The following is a 27253-nucleotide window of genomic DNA, read 5'->3' on the forward strand; positions in this document are numbered from 1 at the left end:
CCATCTGCTTCACTGTGTCTTCCCTGGTTGACAGTACCACCAACTGCCGAGTCACAGGTGCCTAGTGCACCCTACACGCTTTGACCGCCTTTTTGAATGCCTCATGCACACCTTCCCTGGTACAGGCTTCTTGCACGTCTTCAGGTACCTCGATCGCGCACTTGAAGATCTTGGGCTCGCTCTCTTCCTGGACAGATGGCTCCGCGTTTACAGTTGTCCCGACCGGGGGACTATCTTGTTCAGCTTTTAGCTCCAAATGTTCATGAGATTCCACCTCTTCGAGACCCTTTGCCAAGATGGGCACTGGCAGTTCCGTTTTGTTATCACTCGGGCTCAGACGCTGTAAGCCTTCGTCCACCAACTTCTTCTCCCGCAGCAGACCTCTTACTGCTTCTTTGAGCACTTCCACATCTTCTCTGAGGGTCTTATTCATACTTTGCCACATTGACAGGTGATTTTTGAGCTCAGAGACTTCCTTCTCCAGCTCCTCCAGTCTGTGCTTCCTTTCTACCTTAGAGCCACAGTCACCCCCGGAGTCTGAGTAACCCCAATCAGCCGAGTGAACCCTCCAGCTACCCTCTAACCGTGTGTCCGCTCCAGTCGTCTTATCTACCAGCTCATCATCAGTCATGTCACAAGACATCAGGTCCGTAAGTTGGGCAGACGCACCCCTTCCTCCGGTCACTCCTACATCTGACCTGTCCACATTAGGAGGCGTCACTGTCTCAATGTCTGCCAGCCCAGCAGTAGAAAGGTCTCCATCCCCCTGCTGTAGAGGAACTCCCCTCTCCTACAAGCCTGAGAACAGTCTAGAGTCCCAGCCTATAACCACTGGACACGACAGATTTGGGACTATCGCGACATCCTGTCCCGCAATGTCCCAGCCTGTCTCAAAGACTACCCTGGCCACTGGACAATCTTTAGTGCCCCCGTGGTTGCAAGTGACCCCAACCTTTCTGCCGGGTATCTCAGGAGCAACCCTCACTTGTCACCGGGCTCCCAGGGTTGACCAGTCCAACCACATCCTCTTTGCTTATCTGTAGGGCACACCCCCATAGCATCGTGTTGGGTGGGTAGTTCACCAGGCAGACTGGACGCATATAGGACATTTGCCCCTGGCAACAGTTCATCTGTCCCACCCCTTTTATGTTGGGATGCTCCTCCCGCTTTTGGGCCACTATCCCCTTTCTGGACTCCGCCTCCCCCTGGGACTCCATCCCTGTTTGGGTCACCGCCCCCTTTTGGGATTTCCCCATGTCCCCTCTACAGGCCTTCTTAGGCCCGAGTTCACACAATAGAGTTTGTCTTTTCAGGCTTGTACTGGCCCTTTAAGCACAACACCACACCAGCTCCTGCTGGCACTGCCACAGCCCCTACTGTCACCAATCACCGGCACCTCCGGCTGCCGCTCACAAGCAGCTGCTGGTGTCACTGCAGCTCCTGCTGCACTGTCTTCGTGGACCTGCCGATCCACAGCAATCTTCGTAACCCCGCCGAGTTACTGCTAGACGCTTGTCACCTTCATGACCCCACTGAGCCACCGCAAGCTGCCTTGAGAAAAAACTTCGTGACCCCACTGAGTCACAGCAACACCTTCAGCTTTATAGGAAAAAGAGAAGAGAAAAAAAAACACATACGCAGTCTCTCACTAACCCCGGTCAGTACAACACGGACTCCTGCTGGTGTCGGCCACACAGGTTCTCGGATGTCTCTTCTCCTCAGAGGTATCCCACAAATTATCAGCAGTCTCTTTCTCTGACCCCGGTCAGTATCACATGGTTTTCACGACCATTACCTGACGGCCAGCCAGGTTCTCAGATCCCTCTACCGCAGAGGTATCCTATAAATCTCTCTCACTGACTCCGGTCAGCATAACTCACGGTTTTCAAGATCGTCTGCTCTCCTGGCTCAGAGTCACCAGCACTGCAACATGTGCTTCTTGGAAACGTTGCCCCTTGCAACCGAATTTGTAGACCTCGTCCGTTGCCCCTAGCAACAAGGCTACAGCAGTGCCCTTAGCATTCTCCACCAATTGTAAGGTAGGGACACTCACTTGGCTGCAGATAAACCAGGTCCGGCACAGGCTTTTCTCATAAATCAGTCCATGTGGTTTATTATCAGACGGCATAAACCATGAACAGCAACAGTCTCATATCACAACAGAAGACTGTTCATGTAGAGCTCCGCTCTCTTAGCCCTGTGGTCACACAGGCTGTGATTTGTCCAGCAATCAGGCTCTATAGCCTCACAGTTATTTTCCCCGGTCTGGGGTTACCTCTTAGTTGCTTCTTTTTCAGGATGTCCATTCCCTCTTGGGGACTGTTCCACACACACAGGCGAACATACACAGGCCTCACCCGGTCAGCGGCGTCCACATGTGTGCTTCGGGAAGGTAGCCCACCTTCCTGTACGACAGCCTTCCGGGACCTTTCCACACGGACCAATCAGATCCCGGCATTTACTCCCATGTGACCTACCCTGGTCACCTTATATGGTCTTTAGCCACGCCCACTAGATCACATGCCTATGACCTCATCGCAGGTCCTAACCCAGCCATATACACACATATACATGCTTACTATGGGCGTTTAGCCACACACCCCTGGGTGTGTTTGTAGGCTCCCATCTCACCAGCCACCTGGAAGCTCTCCCTGATACACTGTAACAAAACCTCAGCAGTACCTCTGCTGATTAGCACATGTTCAAGCTTCCATCCCAGGGCCACCCACCATGGGATACATAACGATCATTTACCATCCTGGTGTTCATCCTATATCCATTACCACAATGACTATGCCCGTGTGCATAACCTATACAGTGCCCCTAGCTGTCACAGCGGTCACTGCACCACAGTTGAAATATTTAATGTCCCATTGTCTGTCCCTCCTGTTTATGATCAGCTAGATTATTTAAAGCATGCCTTAAAGAAAATAGTTGTAGATACTTTAGAAGAATCAGATTTTAGCAGTAGCTCAGGGCTTTTGGAGCGCCCGCCAGGGTAGTAGGGATACTCGGTACCGGGCCGCTTCTTAAAGGGGCTGTGACCCGGTCTGTGGCCCTGGACGTCCAATAAAAGGGGATATTTACGCAGAAAAATTAAAGAGTTTGTAATAAGTGTTTGTGATGCCACCTGTGGTTTCTGGTCAGGGGTGACCAGCGCTGCAGTGCAGATCCTCTGGGACTGATGGTGTGATGCAGCAGAGTTGGAATAGCCCTCCACAGGCAGAGCTTTTGGTCCCAGGGCAGTTGCGATGGAAAAGAGGTCGTGTTTGATGATGATAGATGTAGCATTGCTGAGTGAGTTTTGCTGAAAGAATTCAGAGGACACAGCTGGGTGTAGTTCCAAAGCTTTACTCACAGTTCTGGTGCGCACAGATGCTCGCTTAGTACTGCGTCCTTCAGGTGAGGGGCTCAGTCAACTCCCAGGGAGACTATTGCAAAAAAAAAGGGGGGGGAGACAAAAAGCGCAATAGGGTCTTATCCACGTTACAAAGGATAGAGGATATCATGAAGTTTGCTCACCTGGTTAGGATGAGATAAGAGCATGTAGGTAGCGCCTGCTGCAGATCCACAGGTCCTTAGTAACCAAAAGAAATGTTATATCCAAAGGGAATTCGTAGCTATATTCCGCGCTGCCGCTGAGACAAATTCCAGGAGAATGCTGTACGATTGCAGTGGTTTTATTCAAAGCGTTTCAGGGGTCTCATGCCCCCTTCATCAGGAAATACCTGATGAAGGGGGCATGAGACCCCTGAAATGCGTTGAATAAAAGCACTGCAATCATACAGCATTCTCCTGGAATTTGTCTCAGCGGCAGCGCGGAATATAACTACGGATTCCTTTTGGATATATCAACTCCCAGGGAGATGGAGAACACCTTTCCAGAACTCCCTTCAGTGTGTGCCTTTCCAGGCCGTCTCACTGTGTTGTTTTTTCTCGCCTCTTCCTTCTCAACACCTGACAGTTAGTGTCCCAGGCCAGCAGCCGCAGACCTTGTCGGGTAACATCCTCGCTGCGTTCCCTTGCTCAATTATGGCTGCCTTTCCGGCGAAGGTAACTGTGGCTTGTGGCTAAGGTACCTAAAGGTGCCTCTACCTCCGGCTTGCTAGTTGAGTCTGATGATATCTCCACTAGGCTAGGCGGCCGGTACCCCTCTGCCACCTGATCCCTCCACCCGACGTTAGCCAGCATAGAACGAGCCCCATGGGCAGTATGGTCACTGCGCCATGCCTCTAGGATCCTTTCCCTCTACAGGGAGCCTCCTTCAGTCTCTGTCCTTTCCAGCAGTTCCCCTGACCAGAAACTGCTCTACATGCATCCTTCCACTTCTTCCCCTCTGGGAAGACTGTTCTGTTTTTTTTTACACTGCATGCAGAATTATTAGGCAAGTTGTATTTAAGAGGATTCTTTTTATTATTGAACAACAACTATGTTCTCAATCAACCCAAAAGACTCATAAATATCAAAGCTTAATATTTTTGGAAGTTGGAGTGGGCTTTTTTTTAGATTTGGCTATCTTAGGAGGATATCTGTTTTTTCAGGTAACTATTACTGTGCAGATTTATTAGGCAACTTAATAAAAACCAAGTATATACCCATCTCAATTGTTTATTTTCACCAGGTAAACCAAGATAACAACACAAAATTTAGAAATAAACATTTGTAACATTCCGATGATTACGATGACACTCAAAAGCCTTCCATCCATAGATTGTCAGTTGCTTGATCTGTTTACGATCAACATTTCGTGCAGCAGCCACCACAGCCTCCCAGACATTGTTTCGAGAGGTGTACTGTTTTCCCTCCTTGTAGATCTCACATTTTATGAGGAACCACTGGTTCTCTATGGGGTTCAGATCAGATGAACAAGGGGGCCATTTCATTATTTTTTCTTCTTTTAGACCTTTACTGGCCAACCACGCTGTGGAGTATTTGAATGCATGTGATGGAGCATTGTCCTCCATGAAAATCATGTTTTTCTTGAATGATACCGACTTCTTCTGTGGCGCCCCTGAGGCTTCAGTCGCCACAGAGGTACTGCACCTCCTCCTGAGGTGTGGTGCCCCACCATCCAGGTAAGGTGGGAACTCCTAACCACGCTCCAACACCTGCACCCCTCACCACAAAGTAGTGTAGCAAAGCCACATTGCGGCTCCTTGCTTAGAGAGTAGCAGAGCACCTTTGGTGGTTCCCTGCTTGGAACACGAAACGTGCTGGGAGGTGGGTGGAGTTTAGAATACATAAAGAACGGGAAGGTTCAGTCAGTCAGTCAGTGAGTGGGAGAGAGAGAGTCACTCGGAGAGGAGTGAGGATCCCTGGAAGAGGGATGGAGGAAGGAGTGCTGCAGCTGCCTCAGTGATCTGAGCCAGCTGGCACAGGAAAGGAAAGAAGGAGAAAGACATTATACTGAAACATGACCTTCTATGAGAGAGAGGGATTAGTACGGAACGAAAGAGTAAAAAGGAACACAGAGGACGTGGGTTAGAGGAAGAACCCTGCCTAGAAGTTCTAAGCGCAAGGCCGGGGCCCGGTTCCCGAGGTTGTATGGATACTGAAGGTCCTGCAGCAGACACTGGTGGAGTAGTGGGCTGTAAATGCACTACTCCCATCTAAGACTTAGGGGCACAACAGCAACTTGGATAGTGAGCCGAGACTCAGGAGTAAGGAGTCCCCGAAGCAGGCTACAGCTGTCTGCCGTACAATTAGAGTTCTTGGGAACATCTGTCAGGAGGCAATCCAGTGTAACTCAGTACTAGGAGTACTTCACTTAAAGGCGCTATAGAGGAGACGTTCAGAAAGTTACATGTTGGCGGAGTGTTGGAAGGGAGCATCCTATCTTGCCTGGAGGTTGACTGAGCCCAGGACCCGGAGGACACAGCACGGAGGCAGGCATCTGTGTGAACTGCAGACTGTGAGTAAAGCTTTGAAACTACATGCCCTGGTGTCCTCCACTTATTCCCGCATCACTACACCCCGCACTGCTACATCTGGGCACCGGCCTCTAAACCGCCTGTGCCTCTCCTCCATTGCTACATCTAAACTGCCCTGGGACTACAGCTCCACCTGTGGGGAGCTCCACCATCTTGGCTGCAACCCACCACCAGTCTCAGAGGATCTGCATGCAGCGTCGGCCTAACACCTCACTTGCCAAACACCACAGGTGGCGTCACGAACTATTCATAAACTTTATTTCATTGTTCATTCATCCCCTTTTTGCCATGGAGCCCCAGGGACACAGACCGGGTCACAGCTTCCGTGACAACTCCCATTGAGATCAACGGGCCCGGTACTGAGTACCCCGCTAGGCCCTGGTGGGGCGCTCCACTTCCTGTACCACTGCTTGAAGAAGGTGTCTTTCAGAAACTGGCAATAGGTCTGGGAGTTGAGCTTCACTCCATCCTCAACCCGAAAAGGTCCCACAAGTTCATCTTTGATGATACCAGCCCATACCGGTACCCCACCTCCACCTTGCTGGCGTCTGAGTCGGAGTGGAGCTCTCTGCCCTTTACTGATCCAGCCTCGAGCACATCCATCTGGCCCATCAAGAGTCACTCTCATTTCATCAGTCCATAAAACCTTAGAAAAATCAGTCTTAGGCTAGTTTCACACTAGCGTTTATGAGCGCAGCGACGGCCTGCGCACGGCCGCCGCTAAGCCCTGCCCCCTGCCGCGCCTCCGCCGGTAGCTCCGCCTACCGGCGCATGACGCTGCATGCGTCCTGCGTCCCCTATCTTTATCACTGGGGGCGCAGGCCGTGCGCAATATGCGTTTGGCGGCGCATGCGTCCTTTTGACGGTGCGCCGACCTGCGCCAAACGCAACCTGCTGCAGTTTGGTTGCGCCGGCGCACCGTCAAAAAGGCGCATGCGCCGCCAAACGCATTTTGCGCACGGCCTGCGCCCCCAGTGATAAAGATAGGGGACGCAGGACGCATGCAGCGTCATGCGCCGGTAGGCGGAGCTACCGTCGGAGGCGCGGCAGGGGCGGGGCTTAGCGGCGGCCGTGCGCAGGCCGTCGTTGCGCTCATAAACGCTAGTGTGAAACTAGCCTTAAGATACAGTTGTGGCCAAAAGTATTGACACCCCTGCAATTTTGTCAGATAATACTCAGTTTCTTCCTGAAAATGATTGCAAACAAATTCTTTGGTATTATTATCTTCATTTAATTTGTCTTACATGGAAAAATCACAAAAGAGAATGAAGCAAAAAGCAAAACATTGATCATTTCACACAAAACTCCAAAAATGGGCCAGACAAAAGTAATGGCACCCTCAGCCTAATACTTGGTTGCACAACCTTTAGCCAAAATAACTGCGACCAACCACTTCCGGTAACCATCAATGAGTTTCTTACAATTCTCTGCTGGAAATTTAGACCATTCTTCTTTGGCAAACTGCTCCAGGTCCCTGATATTTGAAGGGTGCCTTCTCCAAACTGTCATTTTTAGATCTCTCCACAGGTGTTCTATGGGATTCAGGTCTGGACTCATTGCTGGCCACCTTAGAAGTCTCCAGTGCTTTCTCTCAAACCATTTTCTAGTGCTTTTTGAAGTGTGTTTTGGGTCATTGTCCTGCTGGAAGACCCATGACCTCTGAGGGAGATCCAGCTTTCTCACACTGGGCCCTACATTATGCTGCAAAATTTGTTGGTAGTCTTCAGGCTTCATAATGCCATGCACACGGTCAAGCAGTCCAGTGCCAGAGGCAGCAAAGCAACCCCAAAACATCAGGGAACCTCCGCCATGTTGACTGTAGGGACCGTGTTTTTTTCTTTGAATGCCTCTTTTTTTCTCCTGTAAACTCTATGTTGATGCCTTTGCCCAAAAAGCTCTACTTTTGTCTCATCTGACCAGAGAACTTTCTTCCAAAACGTTTTAGGCTTTTTCAGGTAAGTTTTTGCAAACTCCCGCCTGGCTTTTTTATGTCTCGGGGTAAGAAGTGGGGTCTTCCTGGGTCTCCTACCATACAGTCCCTTTTCATTCAGACGCTGACGGAGTACGGGTTGACACTGTTGTACCCACGGACTGCAGGGCAGCTTGAACTTGTTTGGATGTTAGTCGAGGTTCTTTATTCAACATCCGCACAATCTTGCGTTGAAATCTCTTGTCAATTTTTCTTTTCCGTCCACATCTAGGGAGGTTAGCCACAGTGCCATGGGCTTTAAACTTCTTGATGACACTGCACACGGTAGACACAGGAACATTCAGGTCTTTGGAGATGGACTTGTAGACTTGAGATTGCTCATGCTTCCTCACAATTTGGTTTCTCAAGTCCTCAGACAGTTCTTTGGTCTTCTTTCTTTTCTCCATGCTCAATGTGGTACACACAAGGACACAGGACAGAGGTTGAGTCAACTTTAATCCATGTCAACTGGCTGCAAGTGTGATTTAGTTATTGCCAATACCTGTTAGGTGCCACAGGTAAGTTACAGGTGCTGCTAATTACACAAATTAGAGAAGCATCACATGATTTTTTCGAACAGTGCCAATACTTTTGTCCACCCTCTTTTTTATGTTTGGTGTGGAATTATATCCAATTTGGCTTTAGGACAATTCTTTTTGTGTTTTATCATTTAAGACAAATTAAATGAAGATAATAAAAACAAAGAATTTTTGTTTGCAATAATTTTCAGGAACAAACTAAGTATTATCTGACAAAATTGCAGGGGTGTCAATACTTTTGGCCACAACTGTATTTCTTGGCCCAGTCTTGACGTTTTATCTTATGCCTCTTGTTCAAAGGTGGTCATTTTTCTGCCTTCCTTATCTTGGCCATGTCCCTGAGTATGGCATACCTTGTGCTTTTTGATTCTCCAGTAACGTTGCAGCTCTGAGATATGGCAAAACTGGTGGCAAATGGCATCTTGGCAGCTTGACGCTTGATTTTCCTCAATTCATGGGCAGTTATTTTGCGCCTTTTTTATCAACACGCTTCTTACGACCCTGTTGGCTATTTGCCAAGAAACACTTGATTGTTCGGTGATCACGCTTCAAAAGTTTGGCAATTTCAAGACTGCTGCATCCCTCTGCAAGACATCTCACAATTTTTGACTTTTCAGAGTCCGTCAAATCTTTCTTCAGACCCATTTTGCCAAAGGAAAGGAAGTTGCCTAATAATTAAGCACACCTTATATAGGGTGTTGATGTTGTTAGACCACACCTCTTCCTCATTACAGAGATGCGAATCACCCGATTTACATAATTGGCAGTTGACTTTCAAGCCTATACAGCTTGCAGTAGGACAAAATGTATAAAAAGGATGATGTGATCAAAATACTCATTTGCCTAATAATTCTGCACACAGTGTAAACTGTTTTTATTAATTTAACAACAAGGAAAAGGGGTACAAACAATTACAGTATGTTCATGACATTAAACCATAATCCCACCTTTTCCCTTATCCCACCCCTCCCTCTTCAGGAAGACTGTTCTAACTAAAACTCTACTCTCCCACTCTCAACCCACTAGCTCCACCCACCTCCCAACACCCTTTACTACCCAGGCAGGGTTGAGATCCTCCTCCCGTAGGGTACATCCAGGGTGCTCTGTTGTTATAGGGTGTGTGTTGGGTGCAGGTATTAGAGTACTGTCAGGTGCTCCCCCCTTACCTGAGAGTGGGCTGCCACACCTCTGGGTGAGGTGCAGTACCTCTGTGGCAACTGAACCCTCAGGGGCGCCACACTTCCTTTAAACAGGTCTGACAAACCTAATAAGAAGAAAGATTCTAGGGTGTCAGAGGTTTGTTTATAGGAAGCTTTAGTTGGTGAGTTTTCACCATTGGGTTTTCATTTAAAACAATCTGTTAAAGAAAGTATTTGGAATCTGGAGTATGTGGATATATTTTCTTTACTACCTGTAAAGGAAAGTTATCCAAGGGTAGAAAAACAGGATGAATAAACAGAAGATGAGAAGAAAAAATTACCGTATTTTTCGCTTTTTTTATGTTAAATGGAGGTGTGTCTTATAATGCCAGTGTCCATCTTTCAAATCATATACATGTCCCTCATCCTGGTATCTACATAACCCCCATCCTGGTACATGGCCCCCTTGTGCTGGCACATAGCCCCCCAACAAATCCTGGATATGTCCCCCTGGGTCACTATATGCCCCCTGCTGATGCTGACACGAACATGGCCTCCCTGTCCCTATATTCCCCCCTGCTGGCATGCACACAACCCCCCCGTCCCTATATTCCCCCTGCTGGCATGCACACGGCCCCCCATCCCTATACTCCCCCCTGCTGGCATGCACACGCCCCCCGTCCTTATATTTTCCCCTGTTGGCATGCACACTGCCCCCCCGTCCCTATATTCCCCCCTGCTAGCATGCACACAGACCCCCGTCCCTATATGCCCCCCTGTTGGCATCCCCCCATCTCTATATTCCCCCCTGCTGCCATGGACACGGCCCCCCGTCCCTATATTCCTCCCTGCTGGCAAGCACATGATAAAATAACAAACAGTTAACTCACCTTAGGATGATGGCTCCATGCTCCCAGCTCCCCCACGGCTCTTCCTGTGTCTGTGCTGACATCCACGAGTTGCTCATACAGGCATTTCATCATAGCTTCAGGACCTTCCACCACATGACCGCAGTGCTGCACACTGGGAGTCACGTGACTGCAGGTCCTATTGGCACAGACACAGGAAGAGCCAAGGGGGAGCTGGGAGCACGGAGGCATCATCAGAAGGTGACTATAGTGACGGGCAGTGGGGGAAAGTGCAGCCACATGCAATATGTGCTGCTCCCCTGTCCACCAACTCGGCGTGACTTCAACACCGAGGTGATGGACAGCGGGTGCAGTGAACATTACATGAGCCTAATGAGCGGGAGCACATGACCACCCTCTGTTTCTGCAGCCCGCAGTCAGGCCACCCCAGCCCCCTGACACCACTCCAGAGCCTCCCCCCTCCTCTACAGCACATATTCGGATTATAAGACACACACCCCACTTTCCCCAAAAATTTTGAGGAACAAAAGTGTGTCTTATAATCCAAAAAATATGGTAATGAACAAATCCTTTAATAATTGGGTCCAAGCCTTTTCTATATATGCAACAGTGGTTGGTGAAAAGAGACCTAATTTTTGTTCAGGATTATTTCAACATTTGGATATTGTACTAGAGGCATACCACAATTTTGGAGGTATGACATGGTGCAATTATGACGAATTATTCAGGCAGAAGTTATCAGTCCACTCTTCCTTAAAATGGGGTGTGAAGGATGTTGGGTTATGGATTAATTTGATGTAACACCAAAGGAATAATTTTACAAGACAGCTACACCTGCTGTATTAAACAAGAGAGGTTTTTGCTTCTCGTTTAATGAGACTACATGGAAATGGCAGAGCAATTGTAGATTTTGTCATAAGTGCTCATTTTGCTGGAGGCATGCACCCCATGTCAAAATGCTTTAAAAGAAATGCACAGTCTTCTCAACAGCAGCCGGGAACCAAGGAATTTCTTTTCAAAAGCACTGACGCCAGTGAAGCTGGAAAGGCTTCTCCCGTGGCTCGAGCTATTCCCAAGTCGGGACAAAGCTGAACTCATTTTGAAGGTTTCAAATATGTTTTTTTTGTTCCTGAATTTTTAGGTTGAGGCTGTTGCTGGGTAGAGAATTTATCATCTGTCAAATCGTTTCAAGCAGTAGTAAAAGAAAAAATTGATAAAGAGATAAAGAAATTGAGATGGCTAGAATGTCAGGCCCATTTACATCACCTCCATTTCAAAATTTTAGATTATCTCCGCTAGGCATAGTACCCAAAAAAGAAGCAGGATCATTCCGTCTGATTCATCACCTTTCTTTCCCTATGGATGTGTCTTTCAACGATGAGATAAATAAATGTGTCGTCGGTCAAATACGCATCGTTTGATCAAGCAGTACACTTATTGAAGTCTTTTGGAAAAGGCGCCTGATAGCTAAAACAGGCATAAAATCTGCATTCAGACTATTGCCAGTCAATCCGAAAGGGTTTTGTTCTTTGGGTTTTTAGTTTGACGGAGGATTTTATTTTGATAGAAGCCTACCTATGGGTTTCTCTCTGTCATGTTTTTATTTTGAGGCTTTTTCATCACTTTTGCAGTGAGTTTTACAATATGAGATTAGGGAGGGAGGGGTCTTGCATTACCTAGATGACTTTTTGTTTATAGGTAATAATGGTTCAGATGTTTGCATGAATCTACTAATAAAATTTCAAGAATTGTGTGAGTGGTTTGGAGTTCCATTAGCTGAAGGAAAAACTGTCCCTCCTTGTTGTTTAGAAGTTTTGGGTATTACCATTGATTCAGAGTCTATGGAATGCAGGTAACCACTGGATAAAGTAAATCGGCTTTGTATTCACTTGAGATTCATGTTAAGCAAAGAAAAGACAACATTAAAGGAGTTGCAGTCGTTGTTAAGCCTGCTGAATTTGTCCCTTCATATAATACCAATGGGTAGGGTCTTTTCAAGGAGATTATATGATGCAACTAAGGGAGAGAAGTCTCCAAAGTCTCATATTAAGCTGAGTAAAGCCATCAAAGATCATATGTATTTATGGTTGGAATTTTTCAATACTTTTAATTGACGTTGTTTGCTGGAAAGTAAAATTTTCTTCTTCCGAGTCTTTACAGTTGTTTACTGACACGAATAGTACTGATTATGGAACATTTTGGAATGGTCAGTCGTCGGCTGACAGGTGGCCCAGTACTTGGGTTGCTTCCAAAGTTACTAAGAGCATAGTGATTTTGGAACTTTTCCTGATTTTAGTTTCAATGGTTATTTGGGGTTATCAGCTTAAGAATAAGAGAATTATGATTCAGGGTGTGGTGTTTGCACTGAATACTCTTTCATCAAAATGTGGATGGTCAGCTAAATTACGTAGGCATTTACAGTGGGTACGGAAAGTATTCAGACCCCTTTAAACTTTTCACTCTTTGTTTCATTGGTAAATTCAAAAAAGTTCATTTTTTTCTCATTAATGTACACTCTGCACCACATCTTGACTGAAAAAAAACAGAAATGTAGACATTTTTGCAAACTTATTAAAAAAGAAAAACTGAAATATCATATCGTCATAAGTATTCAGACCCTTTGCTCAGTATTGAGTAGAAGCACCCATTTGAACTAGTGCAGCCATGAGTCTCCTTGGGAATGATGCAACAAATTTTTCACACCTGGATTTGGGGATCCTCTGCCATTCTTCATTGCAGATCCTCTCCAGTTCCATCAGGTTGGATGGTGAACATTGGTGGACAGCCATTTTCAGGTCTCTCCAGAGATGCTCAATTGGGTTTAGGCCAGGGCTCTGGCTGGGCCAGTCAAGAATGGTCACAGAGTTGTTCTGAAGCCACTCCTTTGTTATTTTAGCTGTGTGCTTAGGGTCATTGTCTTGTTGGAAGGTGAAACTTCGGCCAAGTCTGAGGTCCAGAGCACTCAAAGAGGTTTCCCATCCAGGATATTTCTGTACTTGGCCGCATTCATGTTTCCTTCAATTGCAACCAGTCGTCCTGTACTTGCAGCTGAAAAACACCCCCATAGCATGATGCTGCCACCACCATGTTTCACTGTTGGGATTGAATTGGGCAGGTGATGAGCAGTGCCTTGTTTTCTCCACATATACTGCTTAGAATTATCACCAAAAAGTTCTATCCATAGCTCCTCAGACCAGAGAATCTTATTTCTCATAGTCTGGGAGTCCGTCATGTGTTTTTTACCAAACTTTATGCAGGCTTTCATATGTCTGGCACTGAGGAGAGGCTTCCGTCGGGCCACTCTGCCACAAAGGCCCAACTGGTGGAGAGCTGCAGTGATAGTTGACTTTGTGGAACTTTCTCCCATCTCCCTACAGCATCTGTGGAGCTCAGCCACAGTGATCTTGGGGTTCTTCATTACCTCCCTCACCAAAGCTCTTCTCCCACGATTGCTCAGTTTGGCTGGATGCCAGGTCTAGTAAGACATCTTGTGGTCCCAAACTTCATCCATTTAAGGAATATGGAGGCCACTTTGCTCTTAGTAACCTTAAGTACTGCAGAAATTCTTTTGTAACCTTGGTCAGATCTGTGCCTTGCCACAATTCTGTCACTGAGCTCCTTGGCCAGCTCCTTTGACCTCATGATTCTCATTTGTTCTGACATGCGCTGTGAGGTCTTATATGGACAGGTTGTCATGATCCAGGACGGGGTTTCGCTTTGGCCCGTCCTGGTCTGACTGGGGGTTAATTGTTCTGCCTCTCCCTGGCAGAGGGCGGCTATTTAATGCTCACTGGACCTAGGTCCGGTGTCAGTTATACTCCTGCCCTCAGCTGAGTTAGTTGACCTTGTGCATACGTGTGCCTTGTGCCCGATATCTTGCTTGCTTGTTTGGTTTTGATCCGGTTCTGTCCCTGTTACGAGTTCTGCCTGTCCCTCTTGTACTGTGCTACCTCTCGTGTATGACTCTCTGCTTGTGACCCGACTTCTCTCTGCTCATCCCCTTGGTACCGCGTCGCCCTCTTGTGTATGACCTTTGGCTTTGTCTGACCTCCCGTCTGTTTACCCCTGCTGTACCTCGCTGTCCGTACTGTGAATGACCTCCATTTTGCCCGACTCTGAGTTTTCTGTCTTCTCTGAAAGCAGGACGCTAAGCCCCGCCCCCTTGCAGTCACATGACCGTAGGTCCCATGCCGGCTTGCTAAACTTCATCACTCAGGTCCTGTGCACCTATACTTTCTGGCTGTCCTGGTCCCCAGGGGTCCCTACGGTGCGAGTGAGTCCCTGCTCAGCGGAGGCTGTACGCCGGCGCTGTCAGGATCCTGATATTATAACTGACCAATACCATTTTTTTTCTCTGCTCCCTTTCTCCTGTGTGTGTGATGGATCCTATGCGCGCTCTTTCTGAGCAGGTTAAACACCTGACCCAGATGTCTCAGAAACTCCTTGGAGAACAACGAGTCCTGGCTCAGACTCAGCAGCTGATCGCTGACACTGTGCAGGGGTTTTTTTCATTATGTCTCTGTTAAGGGGAGCCCCTCAAGCTTGGGCTTTCTCCCTTCCGACCACGGCCCCTGAGCGTATGATGGTAGATGCATTTTTTAAGGCCCTGGGGCATATTTATGATGAGCCTGATCGTATGCGTATGGCTGAGGACATGGTGATGAGTGTGTGCCAGGGGAAGCACTCAGCCGAGTGGTTTTGTACAGAATTCAGATGCTGGGCTGCTGAGGTCTGTTGGAATGATACCGCCCTCCGGGGTTTGTTCCGTAGAGGCCTGTCTGAATATCTGAAAGATGCCTTGGCTCTCCACCCTCCGCCTGATTCCCTGGAGGAGGCTATGACACAGGCCGTCCAAATGGATTGCCGGCTATGGGCGAGGGGAGTGATGCAAAGTGAAAGACCGTTATTCTCCCAAGGAGGGGGAGCCAGTCCTATATTGGAGATCACGGAAATGGGAACCATCGACCTCAAAGAAAATGAAAGGAGAAAACGGCGCGTGGGAAAAGGCTGTTTTCACTGTGGCGATTCTGGACATTGGAGAAAAGTTTGCCCCTCCCGTCCACTAACCAAGCGACTGAGCCCGGGTGATTGTCGTGGTGGTCACCCAGGCTCTCAGATACCTTTTTCTGCCTTCTCTAAAATGTTGTTGCAAGTGGAACTTTGTTGTGGGAGTGTCTCCACATCCACTTCTGCCTTCGTGGAATGCGGATCAGCATTGAACTTTATTGACTCTGATTTGGTATACAGGTGTAAGTTAGGGACAGTTAGGTTGGAGACTCCTATTCACATTGTGGCCATTGACAAAACACCACTGGTAAAGAATGACATTATGTTTCGTACTGAAGAGTTTCTCCTTAAAGTGATTTCCTTGAACCAGGAACGTATTTCATGTTTTGTGATGGACAACCTGCCAGCGGGACTGGTGTTGGGGTTCCCCTGGTTACAATTGCATAATCCTGTAATTAATTGGGAAAGTCGGGACATTGTTAAATGGGGTCCCTATTGTTCTGAGAAATGTCTTGATACTGTGTCTGTGTCGTCCGTGGGTCTGGAAGGTATTCCGGAATGCCTGATAGACTATATGGACGTTTTCTACGAAAAAAAGGCTGAGGTTTTACCACCACACCGCCCATTTGATTGTGCCATTGACCTGGTTCCAGGTGCTAAATTGCCCAAGGCCCGCTTGTATAACCTTTCGGGTCCAGAACGGGCTGTGATGAAGGAGTATATTTCCGAGAGCCTCCGAATGGGACACATTCGTCCTTCTGTTTCTCCTGTGGCGGCGGGATTCTTTTTTGTAAAGAAAAAAGACGGTGGTTTACGCCCATGCCTCGATTTTCGTGAGTTAAATAAGATAACTATCAGGAATACGTATCCCCTTCCACTTATTCCTGATTTATACAACCAATTGTCCGGAGCTAAGTGGTTTTCAAAATTAGATCTACGGGGAGCGTATAACCTTATCCGAGTCCGAGACGGAGATGAATGGAAAACCGCTTTTCTCACTACTGAAGGGTTGTTTGAAAATCTGGTCATGCCTTTCGGCTTGACCAATGCTCCAGCGGTCTTCCAAAACTTCATAAATCACGTGTTCTCTGATTTTATTGGACTTTTTTGGTGGTATATTTGGATGACATATTGATCTATTCTCCTGATAAACAGACTCACATTGGTCATGTTCGGGATGTTTTCCAAAGGCTCTGGGAGATCTGTCTCTTTGCTAAACTGGAAAAATGTTTGTTTTTTGTTCAGGAACTGTCGTTTCTGGGGTTCATCGTGTCTGCCGAAGGGTATCGCATGGATCCTAATAAGGTGCAGGCCATTGTCGAGGGGGCTCAACCTTGTGATTTGAAGGCTCTGCAGCATTTCCTAGGATTCGCCAATTACTATCGCAAATTTATAAAGGGGTTCTCACAGGTGGTTAAACCCCTCACAGACATGACTCAAAAGGGGGCCGATATCAAGAATCGGCCAACCGCAGCGGTAGCGGCATTTCAGTTTTTGAAAACATGTTTCATGTCGGCCCCGGTTCTTGTTCAACCGGACCTGTCTGAACCATTTATTGTTGAGGTAGATGCCTCAGAGGTGGGGGTGGGGGAGATATTGTCCCAGGGACCCGCCACTTTGGCCAATTTAAGACTTTGCGCCTTTTTCTCAAAGAAATTCTCTCCTGCGGAGAGAAACTGTGATGTGGGAAATCGAGAACTTCTGGCCGTTAAGTTGGCCTTTGAAGAATGGAGGCATTTTTTGTAGGGGGCTGTCCATCCTATAACCGTAATTACGGACCACAAAAACCTAGCTTATATTGAGTCAGCTAAGAGGTTGACTCCTAGACAGGCTAGATAGTCACTTTTTTTTTCCCGATTCAACTTCTCGATCACTTTTCGGCCAGGGTCCAAAAATGTCAGAGCGGATGCTTTGTCACGCAGTTTAGATCCGGTGTCCCCCCCAGAACCTCCATCCTCCATTCTTCAGCCTGGGGTGGTGGTGGCAGGTATTTCAAATATGTTGGAGCGAGAGATTCGGGAAGCCCAGTCTCTTGCACCGCCGGCCAAGCCGGTGGACAAGCTTTTTGTGCCAGCTCAGCTCCGCCTTAAGGTCCTCCGGGAGTTCCATGACTCAGTTCTGGGAGGACATCCAGGGATCTCGGCTACCCAGAAGGCCATTGCTAGAGTATTCTGGTGGTCTGCTTTAGCCTCTGATGTTGGGGAATATGTGTCTGCTTGTGATGTTTGTGCCCGTGCAAAAAACCCCCATAACTGGCCGGCCGGGGAATTGGTACCACTGCCAATTCCTGAGAGACCATGGACGCATTTGTCCATGGATTTCATCACCAACCTTCCCCCCTCCAAGGGTAATACCGTCGTCTGGGTTGTGGTGGACAGGTTTAGTAAGCAGGCACATTTTGTACCTTTGGCAGCTCTACCTAATGCGGAAACATTGTCCAGATTGTTTGTTGAGCATGTGATGCGGTTGCATGGGGTACCCTTGAATGTGGTGTCTGATAGAGGAGTGCAATTTGTTTCCAGATTTTGGAGGGCTTTTTGTAAAAGGTTGGGTATTGGTCTGTCCTTTTCATCCGCTTATCATCCAGAGACTAATGGGCAGACCGCGCGGACCAATAAGTCTCTAGAGCAAATTCTGCGTTGCTTGACCTCAGACCGACAAGATGATTGGTGTTCTGTGTTACCGGTGGCTGAGTTTGCATTTAACAACCGTGTTAACCAGTCTACGGGTACATCTCCCTTTTTCTGCAATTATGAGTTTCATCCTCATTTTGGAGAATTTTCCCGTTTGAATTCTGGGTGTCCTGGGGCGGATGAGACGATCCAGCGGTTGGGAGAGGTATGGCGAGAGGTCCAGAGTAATATTACGAAGGCCCAGGACCAATTTAAATTTTTTGCGGACAAAAAACGATCCGCGGGACCGGTGTTTCAGATTGGGGATAAGGTATGGTTGTCCACCAAGAATATAAGACGCAAGGTCCCCTCTGCGAAGCTTGGACCCAAGTTTATCGGTCCTTATGAAATTACCGAGGCAGTTAACCCGGTGGCTTTTCGGTTGCGTCTCCCGCCATCTCTGCGGATCCCAAATGTTTTTCATAAGGCCCTTTTGAAACCTGTGAGGTCCGCTGGGGAGGGATCATCAGCTTCCCCAACACCGGTTTTGGTAGACGGGCAGTCGGAGTACGAGGTGGAACGAATTGTCGACTCCAGGTTGGTCTGTCGTGCCCTTCAATATCTGGTACATTGGAAAGGCTACGGTCCTGAAGAACGCTCGTGGGTTCCTGCTCGATCAGTTCATGCGGATCGGTTGGTCCGGGCCTTTCACGCCAAGTACCCTGAGAGACCTGGGGGTCCAGTGGTCCCCCATTGAATAGAGGGTACTGTCATGATCCAGGATGGGGTTTCGCTTTGGCCCGTCCTGGTCTGACTGGGGGTTAATTGTTCCGCCTCTCCCTGGCAGAGGGCTGCTATTTAATGCTCACTGGACCTAGGTCCGGTGTCAGTTATACTCCTGCCCTTGGCTGAGTTACTTGACCTTGTGCGTACGTGTGCCTTGTGCCTTATATCTTGCTTGCTTGTTTGGTTTTGATCCGGTTCTGTCCCTGTTACGAGTTCTGCCTGTCCCTCTTGTGTATGACTCTCTGCTTGTGACCCAACTTCTCTCTGCTCGTCCCCTAGGTACCGCGTCGCCCACTTGTGTATGACCTTTGGCTTTGTCCGACCTCCCGTCTGTTTACCCCTCCTGTACCTCGCTGTCCGTACTGTGAATGACCTCCGTTTTGCCCGACTCTGAGTTTTCTGTTTTCTCTGAAAGCAGGATGCTAAGCCCCGCCCCCTTGCAGTCACATGACCGTAGGTCCTGTGCCGGCTTGCTAAACTTCATCACTCAGGTCCTGTGCACCTATACTTTCTGGCTATCCTGGTCCCCAGGGGTCCCTACAGTGCGGGTGAGTCCCTGCTCAGCGGAGGCTGTACGCCGGCGCTGTCAGGATCCTGATACAGGTGTGTGACTTTACAAATCAAGTCCTAACAGTTTAATTAAACACAGCTGGACTCCAATGAAGGAGTAGAACTATCTCAAGGAGGATCACAAGGAAATTGACAGCATGTGACGTAAATATGAGTGTCTGAGCAAAGGGTCTGAATACTTATGACCATGTGATATTTCAGTTTGTTTTATTAATACATTTGCAAACAATTCTAAATTTCTGATTTTTTTTCAGTCAAGATGGGGTGCAAGAGTGTACATTAATGAGAGAAAAAAAGAACTTTTCTGAATTTACCAAATGGCTACAATAAAACAAAGAGTGAAAAATTTAAAGGGGTCTAAATACTTTCCAAACCCACTGTAGTCTTATATTGTCTCAGACAGAACTTTTGGTTGAAAGCATGTTATATTGAAGGTTGTAAGAATAGTGTAGCTGATGCCCTTTCTCGTCGCCAGTGGGAAGCATTTTGTGCATTGGTATCAGGAGCGGGTGCAAGAAGGGATTCATTGCCCAGTTTATCTATAGGATGTCATTTGGGGCTGATTCCGTCATATATCAAGAACTCGATTGCTGTGACAACATGGGCTGGCTATTCAGCCGCACGGATGGAATGGAGGAATTTTTGTTTAGCACGGGGTTTAGACTTTAATATAAGCAATGCAGAATCATCTTTGTTATTTGTTGAATATTTATTGTCCAGGAATCTATCCTCCTCATCTTTTTCCAAAACGTTAGCAGGTATTTCCTTTTTTTCTGAGATTATTGGGTTAGGGGTCATTGCACAGTCTTTTCCCCGTGCATCAAGCCTTAAAAGGCTTTAAGAAATTTTCAGCTAAGCCAGATGTTAGACGTCCAATTTCAATTGATTTGCTTAAGAAACTTGTGCTGGTTTTATCATAGGTATGTTTTGATAATTTTGAGACATGTCTGTTTAGGGTTGCCTTTTGATAGCATTTTTTGCTGCCCTAAGAATTGGTGAGTTATTTTGCATTAATAAGAGAGTGATGTCTGGTTTGCTATTAGACGATATTGCAGTTAGAGAACATTACATTTTAATTTTAATAAGAAGATCCAAAACAGACCAAATGGGTAAAGGTAAGCATATTACCGTAAGTTAATTTAGATAATTTATCCTTATGTCCAGTTTTTAACACTAAGAAATGGTTGTTATTGAGACCTAACAGTAAGGGTTCTTAATTTATTCATAAAAAAATGGTTTGCCAGCCACACAATTCCAATTTAATGCAGTTCTCAAGAAATGTTTGAATAAATTGGGGCTGAGCAAAGCGTCAATAACATCTCATTCATTCAGAATTGGTGCAGTTATGGAGGCTGTGAGAATGGGTTTGAATGAAAGTGTAATAAAGAAAATACGTAGATGGAATTCTAATAGGTACAAGTTATATGTCAGACCAGAGCTTATTTTAAAGAATCAATGTTCATCTCTTAGGTCCAATTATTATCTGGATTCTGGGCCATTCATATATTCATTGGGCTCAGAAGAGAGCAGCCAAGAGGTCCTATTCTGAAAATGTGTATTTCGACCACAACGGGTTCAATATATTTTGGCATGGTATTAGAGGTTTGAGGTGGGAGAATGTTTGTAATAAAGTTAAAAATTATCTATGTTATGGCCAAGTCCACATTTATTATTGATTCATGTGGGCGGAAATGATTTAGGAAAATTAAAGACCTTCAATCTCCTTAGGCCAGAGGTCCCCAACCTTTCTGACCTTGAGTGCCACATTCAGCTCTGAGAGAGGGTCGCAAGCCACATCCAGCCTTGAGGGAGGGTCGCGAACCCCAATCAACTCCCGCCCCCCTCACAATAGTGGAAACCAAAGCCCCCATTACAGGCATAATGGTAACCAAACATTTTCTACAGAAATCACCCCAAAGCAGTATATCAAGATCCTGGGGTTCCCACAATACCCCCATTCAGTTCTCTCTCATCAAGCACTCCCAACACACTATCACATCAAGCTTCAAGCACCTCCTCTGACATGTGGTATCATCTTGTCTCCATCCAGCATACCATACTTAAATTATCTCAAGACCCCTACGACCAGTATATATGCATCCAGATCTGCTCTTCTGTGCAGGGCTACTCACAAAATTCACCATTCATTCATACCTGTTTGCTAGATCTGGAGCTAATGCGCCAAGCTGGCAGACAGCCACGAGCCTGTTAGGAATCTGGTTTCTACCATGCCTAGGCAGGAATCCAGATTCTCACATTTATCTCCAGAGGCTAAGTCCTTTGTTCCGTCATCTGAGCATGCTCACGGGACGAGCTCCCATTGGAGTTCGGGAGTCAGGTGCTCAGGTCCCGCTCCGGATCCTATTGGCTCCTTTTGGAGACCTGGAGATTTCCGGCAGGTCCCGTACGCTATAAAAAGTGCGCATGGCCGTTCCGCCATGCGCTAGTATTTTCATACTGCTGCTGTGTGTATGGTGATGGATGCTTGGAATGGTGACTGACTTATTAAGAAACCCCTTCCCTCTGATAATACGTCTGTGTGAGTGTGTGGGATTTAGTCAGTAGCAGCGCTAGCGCCAGCGCGCTCTAGCTCCATCTGTTCCAGCAGCTAGCGTCCTGCATTGCGCTTGCGTGTTAGCGGTGCCTTCCTTGCAGCTTAGTTCACGCCGCGCTGTGGTAGCAGTCCTGCCGGGCGTTTGCAGTTGCGACGCCACGCAACTTACTTCACGGTAGGTCTAGACGGAGTAGTCCTGACGTCTAAGGCTACTCCTGTGACTTTTAATACCGTGTCTGCTCCGCTGGAGTCTGTGACCTAGAACAGACTCAGCGGTTTTGTATGCTTTAGGCTAGCAGTTCTGTGACTTTAACAGAGCTTGCTTTAGTGCACTGGGTGCAGTTAAACCCTGTGCACATTACCGCCACAGTGCTCTGCCTCTTTAGCAGCGGTTTTTCCATCCACCGCACGGTGGACCCCGAGTGGCGAAGGCACTTTATTTATTTTTTATTTAGTGCCTTCCGACACTCCTAACAGAGCCACAAATCATGAGCCTGTGAGTGACATGTGGCTCCCGAGCTACAGGTTGGGGACCCCTGCCTTAGGCTAATTTGTAGAGAACTTTCCCTAATCAAATGTTGGTTTCCTACATGCCCTTTAGTTTTTTCAGAAATAGTCCCTAGATTAGCGTGGTCTGGCTCTGATAGTAAATTTCTAGAAAAAATAAGAAAAACTGTTAATAAAGGCTAGGTGCTTTTTCCTACAGGCATTTTGAGTTGGAGGGCTTCACTCCGGGCATTTTTAGAAGCGACTTGGTACACCTTTCTGATATAGGTCTCAACATTTTCAATGTTGGGTTGCAAAATGCAGTTGAACAATGGCTGTGATGTTCAAGTATGGGGGGGCCAGGACTCTTTAAGTCTTGGCTGGTGGATAATCGCCCAGCTTTTGCTGGGTGAAGTTGGTCATTGGTTAATATTGTTAATTGGTTACTATGAGAATTGATAGTATTTTATGATTATTTAATATGGTATATTTATTAATTATGAAATATTTAGTAACTATTAATAAATTATGTCCCGGCCTAATTTTATACACGCTAATATTGTGTCATGTGTCTTTATTTGTTAAAAAAGTAAATGGGTCTTGCGTTACCATGTATTTACTGAACATTACAAAATTGTGCTGACAGGTTCTCTTTAATACCCCATATTACCTGCGCATGTGCCTCAATCAGGCAATCAGGGTAACACACTATGCTGCAAAGCTCGTGTCGTCTCAAGTTGGCCTTACAAACAAAAAAATGCTTGATATATTCCTGTGGCTTGCAGACAGACAATTATAAACCAACTTAGTGGATAAGGAATAAAGGTAACTAGGACATTGACGTGCCAGAAGCGCGCCAGGGTGTTTTTAGACAATTTATATGCTTTGAGAACTGAATAAAATTTCTTTTATGATTACCTGGACGGCTGTGCTGAGGTCACTCATCACTCCTCTCCTTGCTTCCTTAAACCAATTTAATACATCTAGAAAGGTGGTGGGACCACAGATTTGCAGAATTAATGTGAAGGTGCATGATGCTATCATATGCATAATCTCTATGACCAGACTTCCATTTATCTAAGTTTAGATATATATATATGTTCTTGCACCACAACTAATGATATCTGATGGCAAAATGTTATAGGTTGTCATCAGGTTTTATCATCAGTTTCTACTGCAAAACTATTGAGCCATATCGAAAAATGCAACATACAGCAATTTCTAATCTAGTTCCTCAAAGGATCCGCTGCAACAACTGATGCGACGGATGAATGTGAACAATCCCATGGAAAATTGTGGGATCCGTTCCTCCATCAGTTACCTTCCATTGTTTCACTGCCACGTCAAAGGTAAAACTTAGACTAATGGACAGGTAGGTGGAAATTTCACCTCGCACATGAATTTCTGCTAGTTCCACTCATATTACTAGGAAATTTGCATAAACTTCTAGAATTTTTAGTCTTTGTTTTAGTACATTGTACAAAACAATTTATTTGGCCTAATATTGGTTTAAATTTACTCTTTAGGGATGGGGAATGAAACATATCTATGAAGAAGTGTCTGGAATATTTGAAGCAGAAGGCGAGATGCAGTTTACAGGAAATTGTGGGAACTTCTCTATAAGGTCTCAACAAAAAGACAATACTCCTAACCAAAGAAGCTTCACACCGGTCACTTCCGTGAAAGAACAACAAAAATATTCCTCATCTATAAAGTCCCAGCAAAGGAGTAACTCACCTGTAGGATCCCAGCAGAGATGTTTCTCTCCTGTAAATGTTCTCCAAAGAGATTCCTCTCCTGTGCCATTACTACAGAGAAGTTACTCCCCTGTAAGATGTCAGCAAAGAAGTTCTTCTTCTGTGTGGTCACAGCAGAAAAACTCTTCTCCTGTGCTATCCCAACAAAGAAGTTCTTCTCCTGCAAGTTCTCATCAAAGATGCGCTTCTCCCGTTAGATCTTTGCAAAGAAATTCCATTCCTACAAAAACACAGCACACTGAATCTTCGCATTTAAGATCCCAACAGAAAAGAAGTGTACTCATTGAGCCCTATGCAAAGGCACCCACAAATATGAAAGACGAGCACAGATATGCTTCTCCAGTCAGAATACAGCAAAGTACCTCTCCTACAAGGACACAATGTCCCTCACCGGCTAGAACACCGCTTAGGCCTGCTTCAGCAGCTAGAACACCACTGAGGTCTACCTCACCAGCTAGCACATTGCTTAGATCTACCTCACCAACTAGAACACCAGTTAGGTCTACTTCACCAGACAGATCACAGCTTTGGTCTACTCCATCAGATAGAAAACCTTTTAGATCTACTTCACCAGCTAGTACACCGCTTAGGTCGACTTCACCAGCTAGAACACCACTTAGATCTACTTCACCAGCTAGAACACCGCTTAGGTCTACTTCACCAGCTAGAACACCACTTAGGTCTACCTCACCAGCAAGAACACCGCTTAGATCTACTTCACCAGCTAGAACACCACTTAGGTCTACCTCACCAGCAAGAACACCGCTTAGATCTACTTCACCAGCTAGAACACCACTTAGGTCTACCTCACCAGCAAGAACACCGCTTAGATCTACTTCACCAGCTAGAACACCACTTAGGTCTACCTCACCAGCAAGAACACCACTTAGATCTACTTCACCAGCAAGAACACAATTTAGATCTACTTCACCAGCAAGAACACCACTTAGGTCTACCTCACCAGCAAGAACACCGCTTAGATCTACTTCACCAGCTAGAACACCACTTAGGTCTACCTCACCAGCAAGAACACCGCTTAGATCTACTTCACCAGCTAGAACACCACTTAGGTCTACCTCACCAGCAAGAACACCACTTAGATCTACTTCACCAGCTAGAACACCACTTAGGTCTACCTCACCAGCAAGAACACCACTTAGGTCTACTTCACCAGCAAGAACACCACTTAGATCTACTTCACCAGCAAGAACACCACTTAGGTCGACTTCACCAGCTAGATCACCGCCAAGGAGCACGTCGCCTGTCAGGTCACAGCAAAGAATTTCTTCAATTTTTAGAGAACAGCAGAAAAGTGTATCATCAGTGAATCTGAAGGGGAGCATTCCTTCATCCCAGTCACATCAAAGGAGTATACATGATGCGGGCTACAGTAGAAGATCTTCAGAACTAAAAACAGGTCATTCAGCATGTTTTTTACTTTTTCAATAACACATAAGCAAAGAGAATGTTTTAATATTTGTCCGTTAGGTCAAAGCAGGTTTCCCATTCATGTGCTGAGGTCATAGCTAGCTATTTATTATCATTTAAATAAAATGAAAGGGTAAATGTTTAATTTTAATAACCCATTAAAACATTTGGCATGAAATGACATAAAAATCATTCATTAGATCACTAATAACAGTGATGAACAATAGTATGCACATTTCTAACAACAGTTTCCCCACGTGGAGTGATGGATACCTTCTGTGTCGCGCACAATGTAAAATTATTTCTAGTCTAATAATCAAATATTGCCATCATCAAGACACGTCAATGGGGTGAGATTATAGAGTTAGTGAGATGAGACCATAGTTACAAGTATAGCCTAATCAATGGTCAGGGCACGCGAAATGCAGCAGACCTCACAAGTGAATGCAGAACTGAAGAAATGTCAGAAACCAAATATGTTAATGATATTCAGTGATTTATTGGTGACGTCAGCTGTGATTGGAGTCGTTGACATTTCCTTTCTTATCCACCTCGTCCAGAGCTTTAAAGCAAATGTCAAGCAGGTTTTTGCTACCTCATCTGAGAGCAGCATAATGTAGGGACAGAGAGCCGGATTCCAATGATGTGTCACTTAGATTACTGGGTGCAGCTGTTCTGACACAGAGTTTTTAGATTTAGAAAAGCAGCAGAGCTGAGAAAGCTAACCACGCCCACATCACAGCTAACCCTCCCCACACCATGCTCGGTATATACAATGTCCATAGACCGTGAGCTGCCTGTCACATGATAGTCCAGCAATGATGTGCTCCTGGTGCTAAAACAATCATCGCAAGCAAACAAACCCTAGGAACTTGATGAGAGGGACATTGCTGAAATCTATGTGTTAACCCCTACAACATGCTGTCTTCACCTGACATAGCAAAAACCTGCTGACAGATTCCCTTTAAGGAAATCTGTAAGCACAGTTTCACTCCCTAAACTATTTAAATGAGCACATAGCTCTCTCATACACAAGTCCAGCAATACCTTCATATGGCCAGTCTCTTCCTCCATTACTGAGAAATCAGTGTTTTAATTTATATGCAAATCCGGCTGAAAAGCTATTGCAGGTCTGAAGCCTCTGTCACTCCAGCTCTAATCCCTACCCAGAGCTACCTCCATCTGCTTCACTGACAGTCTTTGAAAGAGCTAAGTGCACATATAAATAGTTTAGGGGTGAAATCCTGTGGACATATTCCCTTTAATGACTTCTTCCAACTATGTCTCGCCTCTTACGAGTTGGCTGCCCAAACTTATTCAGGTCTTCTCTTTTAATAAGTACATGTTGATAAATGCAGCTTACATATGTGAATGTCCACTAATATAATAACACAAATCCTACTAATAGATGTGAATAAACACAACATCTAGAATAATGTCCAAAAAAACATAGTTTTATTCATATATAAGAAATACAAATTATTAAAAAAAGGGGAATGTAATATACAGAGACGATAAATCATGCACAGGGAATTTCACAGAGAAATGTATTAGGAAGTGGGTATAATCAGAAATATTAATTTCCCTAAATAAATAAATTATACAAG

General features: G+C 46.0%; 1 protein-coding gene across 2 annotated transcripts in view; it reads left to right on the top strand.

Moving 5' to 3' along the window:
• LOC141052290 (uncharacterized) overlaps positions 1–27032 on the top strand; it is a 66438-nt gene extending 39406 nt beyond the window's left edge. The window contains exons 1-2 of one of the 2 annotated variants that reach the window (XM_073549488.1): positions 23691–23810; positions 23988–27031. In XM_073549488.1, coding sequence (XP_073405589.1) covers positions 23997–25667 — 1671 coding nt within the window. In that variant the 5' untranslated portion in view covers positions 23691–23810; positions 23988–23996 and the 3' untranslated portion in view covers positions 25668–27031. Of the gene's footprint in view, positions 1–23690; positions 23811–23987 lie in introns of those variants that run through there. The other variant, XM_073549487.1, reaches the window with a different exon arrangement.
• The last annotated feature ends 221 nt before the right edge of the window (positions 27033–27253 follow it).

Source organism: Dendrobates tinctorius, unplaced genomic scaffold (genome assembly GCF_039654945.1).
Source record: "Dendrobates tinctorius isolate UK_male_01 unplaced genomic scaffold, ASM3965494v1 ptg000159l, whole genome shotgun sequence".
NCBI classification, from domain to species: Eukaryota; Metazoa; Chordata; class Amphibia; order Anura; family Dendrobatidae; genus Dendrobates; species Dendrobates tinctorius.